Source organism: Puma concolor, chromosome C1, assembly GCF_028749965.1.
Source record: "Puma concolor isolate L17-30 chromosome C1, mPumCon1.1.hap2, whole genome shotgun sequence".
Lineage (NCBI taxonomy): Eukaryota > Metazoa > Chordata > Mammalia > Carnivora > Felidae > Puma > Puma concolor.
In genome coordinates this window covers 190,447,963-190,469,938 of record NC_141674.1, presented here as the reverse complement: position 1 = coordinate 190,469,938, position 21,976 = coordinate 190,447,963, and the positions used below count along the sequence as shown (strand labels likewise).

At 33.2% G+C, this 21,976-nt stretch overlaps 1 protein-coding gene and 1 non-coding gene across 13 annotated transcripts in view; one reads left to right on the top strand and one right to left on the bottom strand.

The window, feature by feature from the left end:
• The first annotated feature begins 158 nt into the window (after nucleotides 1-158).
• On the top strand, nucleotides 159-263 carry LOC112849039 (U6 spliceosomal RNA). The gene has a single exon (XR_003222490.1). It is a non-coding gene; the product is annotated as a U6 spliceosomal RNA (small nuclear RNA).
• A 9,986-nt stretch (nucleotides 264-10,249) lies between these two features.
• NBEAL1 (neurobeachin like 1) overlaps nucleotides 10,250-21,976 on the bottom strand; it is a 172,410-nt gene continuing 160,683 nt past the window's right edge. For 10 of the 12 annotated variants that reach the window (XM_086719313.1, XM_086719315.1, XM_086719312.1 and 7 more), the window contains 4 exons: nucleotides 19,299-19,415; nucleotides 18,699-18,860; nucleotides 17,402-17,550; nucleotides 13,540-15,796 (listed from right to left, as the gene is read on the bottom strand). In XM_086719313.1, the coding sequence (XP_086575439.1) occupies nucleotides 15,523-15,796; nucleotides 17,402-17,550; nucleotides 18,699-18,860; nucleotides 19,299-19,415 (702 nt within the window). In that variant the 3' untranslated portion in view covers nucleotides 13,540-15,522. Of the gene's footprint in view, nucleotides 13,218-13,539; nucleotides 15,797-17,401; nucleotides 17,551-18,698; nucleotides 18,861-19,298; nucleotides 19,416-21,976 lie in introns of those variants that run through there. The other 2 variants (XM_086719317.1, XM_025929708.2) reach the window with 1 other exon arrangement.

Genomic DNA, 21,976 nt, shown 5'->3' with positions numbered 1-21,976 from the left:
CCTAACAGTGGCATTTCAACAAAAAGAGGCTAGTGGTGGAGCACCCCCAGCAGAATGGAGGAATTTATTACTGACATTTTTATGATTTCCAGCACATGGTGATAATAAAAAGAAGACATTTAGTTGGTTTATTATTGCTTTAAAATTCTCTACACACAGTGCTCACTTCAGCAGCACATATACTAAAATTGGAATGATAGAGAAGATTAGCATGGCCCTTAAGCAAGGATGACATGCAAATTCATGAAGTGTTGCATATTTTAAAAAATAATAAAAATAAAATTCTGTACACACAATGCACCCCCTTTTGTCTGAACCTGGAGCAGAACACTACATCAAACAAACAGTAAGGCCTTGTTAATTTGTGTCAGAGAGAACATAGGTGGATTCTAGGCATGTCTGTTTAAAAAGAATAAAATATAAAGGCTAGGAAGGGCAAGTATATTTATATGGTTTCATTCATTCAGGATTTGAGATTTTAGTGTTACATTGAGCACCTGATATTGGATCTGAATGTGCTTGGTTAACTGAAGCCTGGATTGAATACTGGCCAACAGTCATTCAAGTTGAGATGCCAGATATTTCCTGGCAGGGAGTCAGCAAACTAAGGAATTGGGGCCCCATCTGTTTTTGTAAATAAAGTTTTATGGGAAGACAGCTATGCTCATTTATTTATGTATTGTCTATGGCTGCTTTCATGCCACAATGGCAGAAATGAATAGTTGTGATAGAGACCACATGGCTCTCAAAGCCTAAAATATTATCTGGTCCTTTAACAGAAAAAGCTTGTGGGTCCCTGCTGTAGGGGAAAGAAATCTACAGATTTAGGGAGATGGGAATGTTGGTATGGATTTTGTTGACATGTCAAAATACTTTAGAACTCACAAAGGAAGTTAACAAACTGTTACATAAGTGATATTCTATCTTTCTGCCCTAAAATTATACCTTCATAATGCCAAATTTAAAATATGTGTAAAATATGGTTTTTATGATTGAAAGTCAATAAACTAACAAAGATAGGTGAACTTAGTTATTGCACATGCCTAGGTATTCTAGAATGGTCTAGTGTGTTTGGATAAAAAATAAAATATAGACACATAATTCAGAAATTATTTGTTTTATAAAGTTAATTTTTCATTTCAGCAGTATCTCTGTTTTTGTAATCAAAATTTCACATCTTTTTTTCCTGGCAGTGTTTTCCTGGCAGTAATGCCAAATTAGCTTATCTTGGGTCATAGTATTTCTTGGATAGATTTTTTAAAATATAATCTTTTCAGGGGCACCTGGGTGGCTCAGTCGGTTAAGCGTCCGACTTCAGTTCAGGTCATGATCTCAAGGTTCGTGGGTTCAGGCCCATGTCAGGCTCTGTGCCGACAGCTCAGAGCCTCGAGCCTGCTTCGGATTCTGTGTCTCCCTCTTTCTCTGCCCCTCCCCTGCTCATACTCTCTCTCTCTCTCTCTCTCAAAAAATAAAAATTAAAAAAAATTTTTTTTCAAGTTTATTGAGGCATAATACATATACAGGATAATTTTTAAATTCTTTTCAATTGGAGAAATTTTCTTTGTTCAGACAGTAGGGAATAATTTGGCCCAGGTAGCAAAAAAGAAAAGAATGCATAACTGCTATGTACTATTTTTCACATTCATTAGTGTATCAGGCTGAATAATGGCACCCAAATATGTCCACATCCTAATCTCTGGAATTTGTAAATGTTATTTTACATGGTAAAATACACTTTGCAGAGGTGATTAAACTAAAACTCTTGAAATGGAAAGATCAAGTTGGATTATTCATGTGGGCTCAACATAATCACAATAGTCCTAATAGGAAGGACACAAGAAAAGTCAGAAACAGAAACTGAACTGAATCACTGAAACTGATTTCTAACTTCTGACCTCCAGAATTGTAAAAGTGAATTTATGTTGTTTTAAACCACTAAATTTGTGCCAGTTTGTTATAGCACCAACAGGAATGTAGTATAATGACCTTTAAATAAAATGACACAACTTAAAGAATATCTATCAGTTAAGTACTATTTTATAGTAATTAGATTCAGGGTATTAGCTATTCACTTCAAAGAAACTTACTTCGCCTCTCTTACTAAAAGGTTACTCCTTGCCAAGGAAGTAATTTCTCTTTTGTGTCAGACTATCTAAGCAACTGATCTCCTTGAATAAGATTTGTCTCTTTATTTTAGTCTGTGTTGCCATAACATTGTATGTATCATATATTCCCTTAATAGTGTATAACTTATTATTAATCTTTTGGTACGTTTTTATGAAGAATTCCATACTTGTTACCTAACACTTTAACATATGTAGTACAATAATCTGGATCCCTACAACCAGTATGTCATTTGGCCTACTTTCATTAAAGTGAAATTAAAATTATGTATTACAACAGTGTATTTCTTTTTAAAAAATTTTTTGGTTTATGATCTTATGAATCACAGCTTACCTAACAGGCATCCTACTACATCTTCATCACACATCCTTCAGATGATTGCCTGTGTCTGCTCTGATTAATGATGTGCTGGACTTACAATTTACACTCACAGGGCAGTCAATGATCCCTTATTTTCTTGTTCTGATTTTTTTTAATTTACTTTTTTAGTAATATCTACACCCAAATATGGGGCTCAAACTCATGACCCGAAGACCATGAGTTACAAGCTCTTCCAACTGAGCCAGCCCGGTGACCTCTAATAGTGTGTTTCTTACCTCTGATCCTTTAATGTTATTTCATTTGATCCCTAAACATCATTAACACTCTATTTTACACATGAAATAACTAAAACCAGATAGGTTTAAGTGTCTTACTCTAAGTCATAGAGGTACTTTATAGGAGAAATGTAAATTGAAGCCACATCTTTTGTTCCAGACCTGAGCTCTTTCACTGGATCCCATTCTATTAAAGACATATGATAATATCTGAGAATCTTGACCAATATTGATGGGTAGATCAAAATTTCCCATTTCAATATACTTAAAAAAATAGTAGTGACCTTAGTACATTAGGATCTGTTAACAGTATGTAAGACAACTGTGAGAAATTAAAGAATGAGGGTTGTCTTGGGATGCCTGGGTGGCTCAGTTAGTTGAGCATCTGACTTCAGCTTGGGTCATGATCTCAAGGCTTGTAAGTTCGAGCCCCTCATTGGGCTGACTGCTATTGCTGCAAAGCCTGCTTGGGATCCTCTGAGTCCTCTCTCTCTGTCCCTCCACCACTTGGGCGCACAATCTTTCTCTCAAAAATAAAAAAAAAAAATGAGGTTGTCTTAGGAAGGAAACCACTAGAAAACACTGCATTATAAATTAGTGAATTTGCACTGTAACTTATATAGGTCACTCTTGTGAACTTGTGTCAATTAGCATTCCCAAGTTTGATTTTCTTTAGGATAGTGATAGCGCCGATTCCTAAACCATCACAAGTTCATCACGGTAACACCATCTGGAGAAAGCCTGTACCTGGATAAATCTCCCCATGTGACTATAGCTCTAATTAATAAGACTGTTAGTTAATATTCTATTCATTTAGTCAGTATGGGAAAACAAAAGTATTTGCATATAACACAACCTCTCAAAATGATTTTGGGTTTTAATGAAAATTTAGATTGTCTTCTCAAATAAAAGTTCCTGATGACCCACATATTCCCTTTCAGATGTAAAATCTGATCGTTTTTAACCTGTCAATGTCCATTTTCAACCTGTTTGACACTGTTCAAGTTCTCATTAAACACATTCTTGGGGCGCCTGGGTGGCTCAGTCGGTTAAGCGTCCGACTTCAGCTCAGGTCACGATCTCTCGGTCCGTGAGTCCGTGAGTCCAAGCCCCGCGTCGGGCTCTGGGCTGATGGCTCAGAGCCTGGAGCCTGCTTCCGATTCTGTGTCTCCCTCTCTCTCTGCTCCTCCCCCATTCATGCTCTGTCTCTCTCTGTCTCAAAAATAAATAAACGTTAAAAAAAATTAAAAAAAAAAACAAAACACATTCTTATGTGTTTTCCCATATGTAAATGCCTCTGTGATGTTGCTTGAAGTATTCTGACCAAAGATGCTTAAATAGGATTCTGCAACTATTGTTCTAGGTTAAATAATTAAACCCATCTTTACTTCTCTTTAATCATCATGCCATATGCATAGGAATGACTTGGCACACTATTTTCTTCTGAGAATCCATGATTTTTTGAAAATTTATTCTGACAGAGAGTGTGCCAACAGGGGAGGGGAAGAGAGAGAGGGAGAGAATCCCAAGCAGGCTCCACACTGTCAGCACAGAGCCCAATGCAGGGCTCAAACCCACAAACTGTCAGATCATGACGTGAGCTGAAGTCAAGAGTCAGACACTTAACCGACTGAGCCACCCAGGCACGCTTGAGAATCCATGATTTGTTAAATGATTTGGGACATAAGTTAAAGTTGAATACTGTAAGAAGGCACTTACTTTCAAAAAGAAGTTTCTATCACTAGATCATGAAAAATGCTAATTCACAAATTTTTTGAGGCCTTCCTCTCACTCTCCAATTTCTGCAAAGTTACAATTGAACCACTTTTGAAGGGACACTTTCTATTGTTGTTGTTGTTTTTAATTTTAAAATGTTTATTCATTTTTGAATGAGAGATAGGGAGACCCAGAATCCGAAACAGCCTCCAGGCTCAGAGCTGTCAGCAAAGAGCCTGACACAGGGCTCGACCCCATGAACCATGAGATCATGACCTGAGCCGAAGTCAGATGCTTAACCAACTGAGCCAGCTAGGTGCCCCTGACACAACTTTAGAAAATGCACCAAACATACTGTGAGGTAAAGAGTTTTACAAGTATTGAATAGACTGTCAAAATTATTCTAATATGTTTAGTAGTGAAAAAAGTAGTAAAAAAAATTCATAATAAAAGCTTTCAAAAAATGGTTTAATTTCTCATCAAATGAATGATACATGGTGAGAAAATATAACTCCAGTATAACTGCATAAAATAAATACATTTGTTTGATGCTTGGTATGGCATTATTGACTTATTTCAGAGAAGCAAGGCAGTCTTATTATTTTTTTTTAATGTTTATTTATTTTTGAGAGAGAGAGAGCATGAACAGGGGAGGGGACAGAGACAGAGGGAGACACAGAATCTGAAGCAGGCTCCAGGCTCCAAGGTGTCAGCAAAGAGCCAGAGGTGGGGCTCGAACCCACGAACCGGGAGATCATGACCTGAGCCGAAGTTGGACTCAATGGACTGAGCGGCCCAGGTGTCCCAAGGCAGCCTTAATTAAGCCTTTAAATAACACGGCTTTGTCCTGTGACTAAAAGTGTAGTATCATGCAAAGATGGTATTAGGCTACAAAAAGGTTAATGTTCATTTCTGTTGTGTCATTACTCTAGATCTAGAAACAAAAGTACTAAAAACCTTAAACTACTAAAAAAGTACTAAAACAGAGCTTAGAATTCTGTTTTATTATGGATTAAATTTTATTAACCCTAACGAACACAGGAGAATTAGGTCAACATTTAGACTGTCAAAAGTTGATGAATAAAAGATTTTAATTATATGAAAGGAAATAAAAGTTTTAAAAAACTCAGCTCAATGTATTATTTAACTACAAATGGAAATCTCTTATGATCATTAACCGAGGGAGGAAAACGTAACTATGTTTCTAGGGAGATTTATAACCAAAGGCTTAATATCTGTTTTATGTATGACAAAAACTGGTCAATTAACATAATCTTTATCTTGTACACATAGGACTACAGAAGAGATTCTCAACGAAAGAAGCAGTGATTACTGCTTAACAAAAACTGTATTCAATCCCTTGCCCAAATAATTTAGCCATGGCTAAGTTCTAATCAGACGATGAAGTGACAATTGCAGATAAACTGAAGAAAGTAACATCATTTTTTTATTTGATTTAAACCCATTTAATACACAAAGCTAATGTATTATGTACAAAATAAACGTACATTCTTAAAAGCTGTTAGAATACAAATTTCCAAAGGACTAAAAAAAGTGCAAAATTCTCAATTATCTTCAATCATGCTATACAGAAACAAATATTAGCTCATATATACACACTGAAAAATTTAAAACAGCACTCAATGTAACAAAATAAAATATACAACTTACATATTTAATCTTAAAAGGATGAGGAAGGAAAGAATGTATTGCACCAAATTAACAGTAACTTCATTTTAATGAGAAGACTAATCAAAATTTACACATTTTTATTAAATCTAAAATTTTCTCAACTTTAAGACCACTTTTTTTGGCATACAAATATTGAGTCACAGTTTGCAGTCAATAATTAGATATAAATAAGGCTTGATATTCTTTCTCATGGTCAATTCCAGTAATATAAATGAGAAGGACCATTTTATGATAACTACACAACTTTCTGAATTCCTTAAATATTTAAGTAGCAGCACGATTTGCAAGTGTTTTTTTTTATAACAAGTAATTCCGAATTTTCAGCTATCCTCCTTTATGTGCATATATATGCATTCAAGTCACTGTCACCATCTGTGATAACACTGAAATGTTCCTGTTTAATCTGGGTCCCAGAAAAACTGACATAAGAGACAAACATATATGTTTGATAGTTTTCTGTCTTAATCGATTCATTTCTGTAGCAAAGCATCTGATAGAAAAGGACGGTCTAGCTAGATCTCTGCTTACTTTTTGCTAATTGTTTTACTCCAACTATATAAAAAGCGTACAACTGGGGAAAAGAAAGCCATACTCCTTAAGAGTTTCTGAAGACAACAGAGCAGCCATACAGTTTTGTAACAGTTTTTCTTACATAAAGCTAACTATAAAATAAACAGTATCCAAAGATATTTTTGGTGATAGTATTTCTGAATCACAGAAAACAGTAAAATGCAGAATGCAGAAGAAAAAGTCTAAAATGTGAAAGATCTTTGATAGTAAGATCTTTGCTGTAATATGCCATAATTTTGGAAAAAGGTAGACACTATTATAAATATTTAAAAAAGCAATCAAAACCCCAGAGGAAGAAATAGTTATTCTCTTTAATCCCTATATAAGAAATTAAGAGGCTGAATTTTTTCAGGTAAGTGTGACAACTGGTATCTCCTTACCAGAACCATTTTCTGAAGTATTTATTGATTAATATAATTTTAGCATTCTGAAGAGCAAAATGGCGGCCATCACAGATAAGTTCTTTTCCTTCAAAATGCAAGATGTGCATATGTTGAATTTGTAGGTTGAGCCCCCTAAGTCTTAAAACACATTGCTTGGATGGTGTGGGAAATATTTCCAAGGGAAGGAACATAAAAAATAGCATTTTAATATTACCCAGTTAATACACTGGCTATCACAGAACCTCTGTTTTTAATACATATTAAGTTGAAAGATATTATTGCCAAAATAAAATTTTAAAACGTCCACTTGGAATAAGACTTTTAAAGTTTTTATTTAAAACAATAAAATATAATTTTATTTTTCAACCCTACCTAAACCCTAACTTGTTTTTTGTTCTCAAATTACAATGCTACGTTGGAATAAGGTGATAATCATTTTGTATGTTCAAAAATAGTTATAAATTTTAAATAATGTGACAGCCATTATATTATAAGTGAAAACACACACACAAACACACCCCAAACTCCATTAATAGTCAACTTTGAAAACTGAATGGGTAATTCTTTCAATGACATAACTGTGCTGTTGTTAGTGTTATTATGGTAATATTTACAAAGTAAGTTTCCAAGGAAACATTAAAACTATACCACAGAAAACAAATGTTAGATTAGTAACTTTCTACTTGTTCCTTTGAATTTTCAGTTTTTAAGATTATAGGCATTAAGACAAAAGTAAACGCAGTTGATTTCTGTCCTTTTAATTTTTACTACAGCCATTTGCTTCATAGGTCCAAATCCTGTTTAGAAATCACCCACATGTAACAAATATCAGTGAGATAACCTAAGATATGTCTGATGATTTATACAATCTAACCAAAAAATGTATAATATAGCCACTTTTACACAGGTTCTTATCCTGAAGAAAATCATGTAACTCCTGTATCTAGGATGGCCTTATATTTTTAATGTAGAAAATTGCATTGTTTCCAATATATGCCTAAATATCTTAAATGTCAATGCTTTATTTTCTGAAATACTAGGACTTTTTATATGAAAAAAATTAAAGATTATTTCCATAAAGTCATCAGAAGTACTTAGGGAATATATATACCCAATGCTTTTTAATTAGAAAAATTATATCATTTCCTTTAAGGCTATAAGAGATCCAATTGTATTTTTAAACCTAGCATTTTGTAAATCATGCTTTTTATTGATACTTGAAAATGTTACCAAATTCAAATATGCAACAATATTCACTAACAGTCACTAGGAACTAATATAAGCAAACAGCATAATATCTTTTTTGTTGGAACCACTATTAGTTAGAATATTCAAATATGACGGGTTTGAAGAAAATTATAAGAATGATGCAACTTAAAAGGAAATTTGGTTGTTGTGGTGGCAAGCAAAATGAAGATAGGAAAGCCATTCCAAGCAAATTTTAGACAAAATGTTTCCAAGGACAAAGATTAAACCTAGTTTCATATAAGCCTGTGAATATGCAATGATTCCGAAAAATGGATGGATATAATTTCTATAGCAGAAAATATTTTAAGACAACATCTAAATTCTGGGATAATTTTTTTTTGTACCAAGAGATTCAGAAAGTCCAGAACAGTGCCTAAACTTCTGTGTGTTTGTGTGTGTGTGTGTGTCTGTCTGTCTGTCTATCTATCTATCTATCTATCTATCTATCTTCATGGACAAGTCTGATCTACAATCTCAATGAAGAAACACTGGCTTAGAAAATGCTGGATTCAAATTAAAGAACTAAAGTTGTGGCCAACATTTTAACAATATTGAAATGATGACTGGTAACACTGTACTGTTGTTGCAACAATGTCATCAGAAAAAGCACCACCAGGACTCTGATACAGAAAAACTCTTCAGAACAATGTTCTGGATGGGATCAAATTTAAAGCAAAGCAAATGCTGGGTACATACGATAAACGAATTAGGCAAAAAAGAATACTGAGAGTGGATATTTGTTGAGAGTGATAAATATTTAAGATTGGCTACTTACTGGGAAAGAACAGAGTCAGCGGATGAAAGGAACAGTAAATTAGGACAAGCTAGGAGTCTGGCTGATAGAGGAAAACAAAGGATTAGATTTAGAAAAGAAAAATAATTTATTTCATTTCTTATATCAAAAATTACATCCTGCAGACAGGTTTAAGAATTAATGGAAGACAAATTTACTGATGTATCTGAAGAGACCAACCTTCACTCACTCGTACACATACCCTGTGATAGTACATATTATCTAATATTTATGTTTAATATAGTCCATGTACTTGCATCTTTTCATTGGAAAGGTGATAAAGACAATGCTACTCATTTCGTGAAAGTAAATATATAAAAGGAGTTAACCTCTTTAAATTTAACTAGAAGATTTTCATGAGTGATTTCTTTAGTCACAATATAAAATACACTTCAGGACAAAGGCCATGTGTCGATCATCATTAAGTAAAAATCTGGTATTCAAGTTAAAATTTTCTCTGCTTACTCCTATTCAAGTAAAATATAAAAAAAATCTTAGCTTAAGATTTAACTTTCAAATCTGAATTCTAATTAATTATGAGGGTACACTTATTGCTTCAGAAATGTAAAAGTAACTTTCAATACCAGTTTCTTAAGGATAATTGTTGTATGCCTAACAGAAAAAAAGGAAGCCTCACTGATGTTTCTTGCTGATGACACATGAATATCTGGCATTTTTCTGACAAAAGGCTGTGACCTAAAAAAAAACCACTGTGACCTAATGGAAGTTAATAGATAGACACTTAAGAATAGCTGACACAAGCTTCCTAGGCTCAAAAAGATTTTATTTAAAAAAAATTTTTTTTTCAACGTTTTTTATTTATTTTTGGGACAGAGACAGAGCATGAACAGGGGAGAGGCAGAGAGAGAGGGAGACACAGAATCGGAAACAGGCTCCAGGCTCCGAGCCATCAGCCCAGAGCCTGACGCGGGGCTCGAACTCACGGACCGCGAGATCGTGACCTGGCTGAAGTCGGACGCTTAACCGACTGCGCCACCCAGGCGCCCCTCAAAAAGATTTTAAACCAACTGGACAAGCTTTATTTTTATATACTTTTCTAATTCTCATGCCCTGATCTATTTTTCCTTCTCTCCTCCAATTTTATCTAAGTAATGACAGAATACTGATTGGAGAGTTGAAAGTTTGCTTTATTTTCTAAATGAACACAGGTATTATATGCTTTAATATTTTAAATCTCACTTTCTAAAAGTAAAATCATTATTTTAGTATAAATCTCTTCCTATCACAGGATGCTGAGATTTTTATTTCCATCATTATTACCAGTGTCAAGAAACAAAAGCAGATGAAAGTTTCTTTAGACAACAAACTTCATAGCAGCCAAGTTGAGATACTGTATTTATCAACTGAAATGTCTACTTGTTATTCCATTTTCATCACACTGTTGTTCACTTCTCCCATTATATAAGCAGAAACCGTTTCTATGGATAACATCTAAATACACCAGAATCCCCAAAGTATATCTTTTCAGTGATTTTATCTGGTCATTTTTTAAATTAATTCAGTGGGCTACACTGTTTAAAAGAGGTTTATATTATTCAACTAATGGTTCTACTGTATTTGTTTAATAGATAAAGTTAACTTCCATTCCTTTAGACTGTTGCTAGTATTATCAGATTTTCCTCAAAATCCTACATTTTTGGTTTTCACTTTTTTGGAAAAAGTAATATAAGGAAGAATTCCACAGCTCTAAACATCTATTGTTAGTCTAGGTAGGATATTTATTTTACTGTGAACAAAGGGTCTTCTATTTGTGATACAAAATGAATACTGCTTGTTTGGTTCTTCAATCTAAAAAGCAGCAAAGTAAAACACCATAAATTTAGGAATTTTTCCCTGGTAATTTTAAAACATCATAAATTTAGAAATTTTTCCCTAATAATTTCAGTTAAACTTCTTTGTAACTTTCCAAAATAATTCTAAAACCATTATTAAGTAACCTTAAAAATAAAGAAGGCAACACTATACCACAGTCAATGGATAAGTAAGCAAAAGAAAAATTTCCGAAGTTTTGATTCAGAAAAGTTTTTTTAAAAATTAACATTTAAAATACCCCAAATCAATCATGTTGGTTTTGCTGACTTGAAACCTTCTAAAAAATGTAACAGAAAAAATAAAATGAAATAAATAGAAGCAATAAATTCAATAAATCATAATTATCTTTACTGATTTGAGACATTTTCATCACAAATTCCTGAAACCCTTAAAAAGGAAATCTTCACATTTACATGTGCTCTATTTTATATTTGCTGCACCAGTTTGTTTCAGTGTTACTTATCTAAAACATGGTTTTTTGTTTTTGTTTTCACTGAATAAAACAGAGGATTTTAAATAATTGTAAAGAAAATTCTTCTATAAATTTTTATTAGTCCTGACTTGAACAGATCATATCTATTCAAAAAGCTTCCCTAAACAGAATCCTTTACTTCTCATAAATTTTTTACTCATTCATAGAATTATAAAGAAAAGGGCAACAGATACTGGGGGCAACAGAAGAATTGCAGAGGGAAAGGTTCTCAAAGATTCCATGGAGAAGAGAATTGGATGTAAGGAAATCTATGATTTGTGGAATAAAAAGGTATATTATTTTATAAGAAGCTATTATTATCTTTTTTCCCCCTTCTGATCAGAAACCCCTTTATGAAAGCCACACACTCACTCACTCCTGAAAAAAAAACCTGCAGTTAACACACAGAATTTCCACACAATTTCAGGGGATTCATAAATTACCCCAAACCCGTGGTATCTCAGATTAAGGACACTTGTAGTTGTAAAAGCTCTCTGACCTAACTCAAAAGGATGACCTTATAAAAGCACTAGGCTTATCAACCACTTTGAATTCCAAAATAAATTTATCAGCATTTTACTTTAAAATTTCGAACAGTAAAACATAATGTAACACCTAACGATGTATAAAATTAATTATAATCTTAAAAGTTATACATAACATGAAATAGAAACGTGTCTTTAACAATTACTATGTCTAAGTGACTACTTTAATGATGCATTATCTTTTTAATTCATGTATCAATCACATGGAAGTTCTAGGTAAAAATGTTAATGTATTTGGGTATCATTGCTAACACTTCTAATTATTGGGGAAACACAGTATTTGCTTAGTAAAGAATAAACCAAGAAATTTTGAACTTTGCAGATAATAAACTATGCTACTTAAAGGATCCAACTGTCAAAATCATAATCAGCATTTTCCTTAATTACACTACTAACAAAATACACCTGCAAAATATATCTCAGCTTCTCTTATTCCTACTCAACCTTTATTATTTAAGCATATAATAATACATTTCAATAAGTTCTCATTAGTAATATGCTAGCAGTAGTGGAATGACCCAATGTACCGGTTTCAATAGTCTTATAGTCAACTTATCATGAAAACCTGGAATTTACACTGAGTTTTGAAAATCTAAGTGTGCAACAGATGCCTTTAAAATATTACCTCCAATCAGGAGTTTCATAAATAAACTGATATATTTTTAAATATGGTGGTCAGTAAATAGGAAAATGATTAACTAAAGAATATATTAAAAGCCATGTCTCTCAACTGTCCCATCATCTGTACTATTTTATTAGAAATAACTTAAATTTTGTTGTTTGGAATAATAAGGGAATCATATGGTATTTCTTTATTTTTTAGAAGTTTTTTTTTTTTTTTAATGGGTCTAATGATCTTTAGGAATGAACCACAAATCTAATTCAAATGTATTTTCTCAAATTCACCTTAGTGTAGACCAATAATTAGTCAATACAACTGGATTTAATATTAACCAGAAAAATTTAAAGTGGCTAATAATACAACCTATGTCTTTATACACATTGCATATTCAATTTTGATAATCCCTAAATGATTTTCAGTGATAAAAGCCCTGAAACATTCAGATAGTTGAGAGATGTGGTTAAAGTGACAAAGCAATAAATCAAGTTTCAGTTATCCATGACAGAAGATGGAAATAGTAATCACTTGGAATCTTGAGTATTATATTCAGTTTCTCCAGCTGAAATCTGGCTGAGCCGCTTGCTAGATCCCCACAATTTTCGAGAAAGCTGACCTGAACGCATCTGTTTAAGGTAATCCAGAGAAATGAACAACAGATGTGATTAAGAAAAAAAGAAAGAAAAAAAAGAAGTGAGACTGATATATAAGACACTGATTTTGTAGGATGCAGAATGTAAGAATGTAAGTTTTGTTAGCAGAATCATTCATATTAACATTTTAATGATTCTCGATTAATAATAATTAATGAAAGGCTTCTCTATACCAATTGTCTTTCAACTGAGAAAGGTCTAATGCCAATGTGTAAATTTTAAAATTAAATGTCCCAGTTTGTCCAAATTATCAGTCCTTTTCTTTATAAATTAAAGAAATATATTTCACAGTTCATTAAAATAATCTTCTGAATTTTACTTTAGCTAATAAGACACATAATTTTGAGGATTTTCTCCTTTTATATTTAAAGTACTATTGATGCTAATCACAAGGATAATAAGAAAGTACAATAATGTTCTGATGGAAACAAAGTAATTTTAGAGTATTTTGATATAAGAATTTCAAAAAATGACATTTAGCAACAAAATGATAAAATATAATTTAGAGAACAAGTATAGCATAAGCTCTCTGAAGGTGAGAATCACATTTGTTCACCATTAAATTTGTACCACCTAGCACGCTTCTCAGCACATAACAATTATTAATTAAATATTAATCCAATCGGTAAATAAATGCCCCTCTAAAAGTGCTTATAATTCTAGGTAAGGCAAAAAAGAATCCATGTGGGACACATTTCTCAAACTAACAATATGACTTGTTGGAATTTCCCAAGTATAATCTATTTTTTATGTCTGCCAGCCTTTTTTAATGGTTACCCTTCTCTAGGGTACATTTATTAAAGGGATAAAAAAAAAACCAAGCCTCATGCAAAGACACTTTAGCATGCTTGTTTTGCATTTTCATTTCCAGAAACATTATTTCCATTAATCTATTATCACTTTACCATATGATTAATAAATATGAATTTCATACTGACAGTGTAATATACAAAAATGATACATGGCTTAAAGTACACATTAATCAAGACTTTGATCTTTTATGATAAATTTAGATCTTTACATAAAGATCTTTTCATAACTAAAGCTTTAATCATACTGTCATATGGAATTATATCTTAATTATGCAAGATTCTAAGTATTTGATTATGTACTAAAGTAGATCCATACTTCAACTGATACATCCAAAGATGTAAAATAGATAAAAAATACTTTTATTCCAAATCTGCACACAATTCAGATTCTATGTGTTGTAGACTACATAAAACTTTCAAGGAGGACAAAAAACTTACTTAATAAACAGTACAAAACACTGATTTAAGCCTACAAAATGAAGTTGCTTAGGCGTTTTTGTTCCAATCGATTTTTAAAAGAAAAGTGTGTGCACATAATGGTCACTTCATATAAAAAAATTCAGTAAAATTAGAAACTGAAAAATTACTTAAGGTGGGGAGATGCAGGCAAATTTAAAGGGCACTTGAGTAATCCACAGAAAGTGAAACATACTCAAAGAGAAAAAATGCCTAAAATGTTTTAAATGTAAGTGAAATACCAAGATACAGACTTGCTGACATTCTTTGGGGGACTGTTACAACTGAAGGTAAATGGTGCAATCACTTTAATTTAATAAGACCTCTCTTTTGTTATAATAATATCCTGAACAGGTATAAGAACTGATGAAAACTTAGCAAAAAGGTTCCTATGATCCGTGGTAGATTTATTAAAAGCAGTGACACTGTGTTATTCACCAATGACTTCTCTTGAAACAACTACTACAGATGCCATATTTTAGATTTCTCAGAAAAGACTGATGGTATCAATAAAAATTGATAATGCTTAATTTGACTCTATGTAATACAATTAACTTTCTAACAGAATCACTATATTACTTGGAGTATAGCCACCAAGTTTTCTAAGGAACAGTATCAGATTTATGATATCTGAATGTTCAGTAATTGATAAACCACTGGCAAATAAGTTTACAGTAACTACAGGAAACTCACCGAGAATTAGGATATTATATGGGGATATCTGTAGTTCCAAGTAAAAAAATGATGCTTTTACAAAAGGATAATTGACATACAGTCATAGTGGTATTTATTGAAATTAAAGTAAATAGTTTTATTGTTTGAGCCTGTATTTAATTTTTTATAAAGGCTCTTATTTATTAAAAATCCAAGTCGTGTCTTGAATCTAGATTTGGAAAGACAGAAAATAAAAGAACTTTCTTATTCATTTAGAGGACAGAAACTGTCAAATGTATGCCTTCAACTGAAGCATAATATAAACATCACTCTTGAATACTAGCTTTATCGCCTTTTCATTTACTGCCCTTTGAAAAATCAAATTTGGTTAATTTGTTCATCCATAATGGAGACTTCTGATTCAGCTGGAACAAAGGAGAACCAAAGGAATCCCCAATAGTACGGGAAAAGAAGTTCTTGATGCTATGTTTTACCTCAGCTGGCTTGCCAACACCCACTACAATCAATTTGCCATCTTCTAATCCTACAAGAATATGGCTGTATTCTTTGGTTACACAAACACAGTGGATAGGCATCCGCATGGCTAATGGATTCATGCTGAGATTCAAACTAGAAAAGAAAGAAAACACACACACATAATTACATGGATACATAACGTATTCATGGAATTTAATACCTGGAAGATAATTTAATGATCACCTGGTTCTCCATTCTAATTTTACAGATGTGTAACTTAGATTCAGAAAGGTTGAATGGCTCACACAAGGGCCTACATTATAGCATTACTTAAAATACTTAATCTATCTTTTCTCATTCTCAACATCTGTTTTTCTTCTAACTATATATACAACCAAATATATATATTTTTTCTTCTAACCAAAATCTTCTCACTAAAAGATTTTCATCTTGTTGATTAAAAAGCTAAAACAGTGTGCATGTGTTGGGGGGTAAGGTCAATAAAATCGGTCTATTTGCCTTGTCTTAGAAGATATATGTATAAATATATAATATAAAATAATACATAATATTTAAAACCATAAATATATGGTTATGATATAAAAACATAACTCAACTATGGAAAATATCCATGGCTTTTAGGATTACAGAATGAAGAATCCTCTGAAGTACATACTGTGTTTAGACTAACCTGCTATAAGATCTCATTCATTTTCCTGATTTGAGATTCTCTTAATAATACCCTGAATAAAACAAAATGTTGGAAAGATATGATTCAAATAGGGATTCAGTGCTCTTCCACAGGAGAAAGAATGACAAAAATGAGAAGGGACATACAAAAACAGGGACGGGTGTTGGTACAGAAATGATTCTGACATGAATGTGGTAGGATAGAGCACAATGGATCAGGAAATGATTTATAAGAAAGGTTTGGGGGGAAAAAAAAAGAAAAGAAAAGAAAGGCTTGGGAGGGGCCAAGATAGTCTCAGTAGTGTAAATAAGCCACAATAAATTTTTTAAAAATGGAAGAAAAGAATGTATTTGGGCATAACAAATACAAATACAGGAAATAACAGTGCTTTGTATACATAAACTAGTAAATACGAAGAATACAAAGCTCAAAAACGTATCCACTATTTAAACATCCTTTCCCTTCACTTTAATAACAAGACTCCCCACCCATTTTACACACACATACACACAATCATGAACACATACATTAGCCTTAAAAATACCTTAGTTTGTTTTACCCCAATTAAAAAAAAAAATTAAACCCTAACTTTAGTTTGTAAAAATTCAAACTATAATTTAACAAATTTCTAAATCCATAATTGAGGCTTGGCACTATGAAATTTTTTTTGTTTTTTAAAAAATTTTACTTGTGGTAAAATATACGTAACATAAAATATCCTACATTTTAAAAATGTACATCTATATTTCACTTACTAATCCAGAAATTCTTTAGCTTTCTCAATTTTTTTCAGAGTTACCAAAAAAAAGACATGTTCATAATAAATGATAAACCAAAAGATTAGAAATCTTTGATTCCTGATTTCCACTCTAGGCTGAAAGTATTACTACTTTTTCTTTTCCTTTTTTTTTTTTTTAAGATTTTATTTTTAAGTAATCTATACAACCAATGTAGGGCTTGAACACACAACCCCAAGATCAAGAGTCGCATGCTCCATCAAGTGAGCCAGCCAGGTGCCCTATTACCACCTTTTCTTAAGTGAGATTTCAACAATTCTTTATATTTACCTGTGGAGATCTCTTATGGACAGGAAACCTTGTAAACTGCCCGTGATAATGTGTTCTCCAGTGATACACAGATCTGATATTTGTTCTGTCAGGACTTGAGACCCTAAATACTTGCCATTTACAGAAAACAGATGTAGTGCACTCTTATCCTATAAAGTTAGATGAAAATAATTTAATGATCTCAAAATTTAATGATTTAATAATTTCAAATTTAATGTTGAAATAAACATACAGTTATGTATAAAGAGAGTGTGTAGACAATATTATTAAAGTGATTTTAAATCAGAAATAATTTCATACTTTAAGAAAATATTTAATAACTAAATAATTGCTAAGTAAACAATATTAAACAAGAACTCTCACCCCTCCAAAAGAATTAAAATCTCATCCAGTCTAAAAAACCCCGCATTCTTAACATAAAACAAAAAGATTCTCTTAACTTTTTTTAAAGCTATAAGGTTTTTTTTTTTAATTTTTATTTAACGTTTATTTATTTTTGAGAAACAGAGACAGAGAACGAGCAGGGGAGGGGCAGAGAGAGAGGGAGACATAGAATCTGAAGCAGACTCCAGGCTCTCAGCTGTCAGCACAGAGACTGACATGGAGCTCGAACCCATGACCTGTGAGATCATGACCTGAGGTAAAGTCAGTTGCTTAATTGACTGAGCCACCTAGGTGCTCCCCCCTCCCTTTTTTTTTGAGAAAGAGGGAGAGAGGGAGCATGTGTGGGGGAAGAGCAGAGAAAGAGGTAGACAGAGAATCTGAAGCAGGCTCCAGGCTCTGAGCTGTCAGCACAGAGCCCGATGCAGGGCTCGAGCTCACGAACCATGAGATCATGACCCGAGCTGAAGTCAGACACTTAACTGACCGAGCCACCTGGGTGCCCCTGTAAGTTTTTTGTTTTGTTTTTTTTAACTTTTTAAGTAATCTCTACACCGAATGTGGGGCTCAAACTCACATCCCTGAGATCAAGGGTCTCATGTTCTATCAACTGAGCCAGCCAGGTGCCCCAAGATTCTCTTAGTTTTTAAATAGCTTTATCATGGAAAGAAAAATAAACATAATTCATGGCTTGTTTTTTCATACCCAGGCTATGCAAAAAGAATTTAATTTGGTTATAATTTCCACTTAAGTTTATGAAGTCCCACATAATCAGAAATTCGTTTTGAAATCATGTATTATATAAGTCCATATAAATCCCTAAAACAAAATAATATCTCATAAATACAGTATAATATGGAAAGGAAAAGATGGGCTTATAGATAGTCTAGTCCTACTGTATGAAACTGTTATATACCTTGAGATTGGTCTTTTCTTCAATGCTGGAATAGATGACAATATGTCCTTCCCAAGATATCGCCAAATTAGGAACAGTGAGGAGTAGAGAACTCTCGCAAGGTGGTCGTAAAGTCCTCATGTACTGACCTTTCTGAATGGTATGTACAATCACAGTGCCATCCTACACAGAAAATATTAGAATAGGAAAAAAAGAAACAGAACAACACAAAAAGAAAGAGGGCCAGATAAATAAATACAGGAAAGGAACTTAGAAAATGATTATTCTACGAAGGCACATGTACCTTAGGAAAAATTCCAATCTTGAAATTTGAAATAGTCTTTTATTTCATAAAATGCCCTCTTTCCTTAACTTATAAGACCAATAAAATCCCAAAATAGAATCCAGTCTGTTTAAGTTTCTTCTTTCTGGATTAATCCTATTTCTGCAAGTCATACACAAACAATAAAGAATTTCTATGCTTTTACCAATTCTAGAAAAAAAGTTATTTTTCCAATTTTAGCATATGTGCTTCTAAAGCAAGCATGAAAAGAATTTAAATTTAAATATTGTTTCACAATTTGTAGAAAAAACTAGCATTTCTTAAAGGTGAAATCTTACCCTTGATCCTGACACTGCCATGTCAAGTTCAGTGCTGATGCCAACACTCAATACCTCATCAGTGTGTCCATACAGAATCTGAAAGGGTTTCGATGCTAAGCCCACGGGAACACCTCCCTAGTGTTAAAACACAGAAACAAAGGTAATTTTCTAGTCGGCTATTTTCTACAAAAAGGCTTATACTATATTTAAATTGTCTAATCGCAAACGAATAGTGCAAAACAAGTTCTTACTACTGCATCTATTTAGAGTAGTATTCATTCTTGTGTTTTTCCTTGGATTCCTAAATTATTCCTGGAGAATTCCCAAATTCTCAGCCCCTTTTGAGGCTCTAAAACTTAAGCAGGCCCAGGCTCTGAGCTGTTGGCATAAAGCCTGACACGGGGTTTGAACTCACAAACTGTGAGATCATGACCTCAGACGAAGTCAGACACATAACTGACTGAGGCACCAAGGTGCTCCTATATGGTTTTATTATAGGAATTCCAGAATGGTTCAAGCCTAGGAGAATTTTCAACATAATACATTAAGAGAAAATAAGAGAAAAACTACAAATAAAAGAAGACAAACTGTGAAAAATAGCTAAAAAGGACATTATGGGAACTACTAGCAAAATTAGAACATGAACTGTGGATTAGATAACTATATATATTATATATTGTATAGATGTCCTGATTTTGATAGCTGAACTGTGATTATATATAAGAATGACTTGTTCTTACAAAATATACACTAAAGTGTTTAGGGGTAAAAGAACACAGTATCTTTACTGAGAGAGAGAGAGAGAGAGAGAGAGAGAGAGAGAGAGAGAGAGAGAGGGCAAGGGCAAAGGGAGAGAGACAAAGGATCCAAAACAGGATCCGTGCTGAGAGCAGAGAGGCTGATGTGAGGCTCAAACCCACAAACCACAAGATCATGACCTGAGCCAAAGTCGGAAGCTTAACTGACTGACTGAGCCATCCAGAGGCCCCAATATCTACAACTTTTAAATTGTTAAAAAAAAAAAAAAAGATGCTGGGAGCGAAAGACATTAGGAGAGAATAATAAGACAAATGCAAAAATGTACTATTTTTGTAACTTTTCTGTAAACCACTAAAAAGCTACCAAAAGAAAAAAAAAATCAGAAGGAAAGTAACTACTTAAATATCAAAAAAAAAAACAAACCCACAACCCAACAGCAATGTATGGTGAAATGCAACAGCAAATGGTATACTAAATGGCACAATGGTGAAGGCACTTTCATCAAAATCAGACATAAGACAGGGATACTCACTATAATTTTCTTACTCTATTACACTAGCTAATAATGTAATAAGATAAAATGAAATCATTTTATTGGAATCATTATATTGGAAAAGATAAAGACATCCACTTTTACTTTCAAATCATATGATTATATATCTTATCTACTTTGTTATCAGAAAACCTAAAAGATACTAATAATTACAAGAGCTGGATAAGAAGATTTGGTAAACCAATTAGATAACTGTATAGAAATCAATAGCTTTTTTTTACACTAGCCATAATCATTTAGAGTAAAAGTGATTTAGGGGTGCCTGGGTGGATAGGTTGGTGGTTAAGCATCTGACTCTTGATTTCAGCTCAAGTTATGATCTCACAGTTCATGAGACTGAGCCCTGTGCACTGGGCTCTGCTGATAGTGAAGAGCCGTTTCGGGATTCCCTCTCTCCTGTCTCTCTGCCCCTCCTCCAGCTTGTGTGTGCTCTCTCTCAAAATCAAAAAGAAGTAAAAGTGGGGCGCCTGGGTGGCGCAGTCGGTTAAGCGTCCGACTTCAGCCAGGTCACGATCTCGCGGTCCGGGAGTTCGAGCCCCGCATCAGGCTCTGGGCTGATGGCTCAGAGCCTGGAGCCTGTTTCCGATTCTGTGTCTCTCTCTCTGCCCCTCCCCCGTTCATGCTCTGTCTCTCTCTGTCCCAAAAATAAATAAATGTTGAAAAAAAAAAATGAAAAAAAAAAAAAAAGAAGTAAAAGTGACTTAAAAAAGTCCCTTCAAAATAGTAATAATACAATAATCAGAAATAAACTTAAATAGGGGTGCTGGGGTAGGAGACACCGGTTAAGCATCTAACTCTTGACCTTGGCTCAGGTCATGATCTCATGGTTCGTCAGCTTGAGTCTCACGTTGGGCTCTGTGCTGACAGTGCAGACAGAGCCTGCTTGAAATTCTCTCTCCCTCTCTCTGCCCCTACCCCACTCCTGCTCTGTCAAAATAAACTTAAAAAAAATTTTTTTTAAAGAAATAAACATAAACAAGTACAGAACCTAATGGAAAAAAATAATTAAAAGATTTTGTTGAAAAACATTAAAAAAAGAACAGAAACAAATATGGAAAGACACGTCCTATTTCTGGATAGGAATGATTATAAAAATGCCAATGCATACCAAATTAATATATAAATATAATTTCATCAAGACTAAGAGATTTGTGAGGAAGATATGGTTAAAATATTTTTTAAGTTCATATGGAAGAATAAATACTAATATAAGACTAGCTGAGAACATTTTTTATAAAGAAACATAGTGAGAGGAGATTTGTTTTACCAAATATTAAAATGAAAATATTTTGGTGTTGCTATAGAAACAAAATGGCGAATCTAGAAGAAGATCCAATTCAGTAGGTAGTCATTTATGCTGGCATAAATGACTTTCCACTGAAAG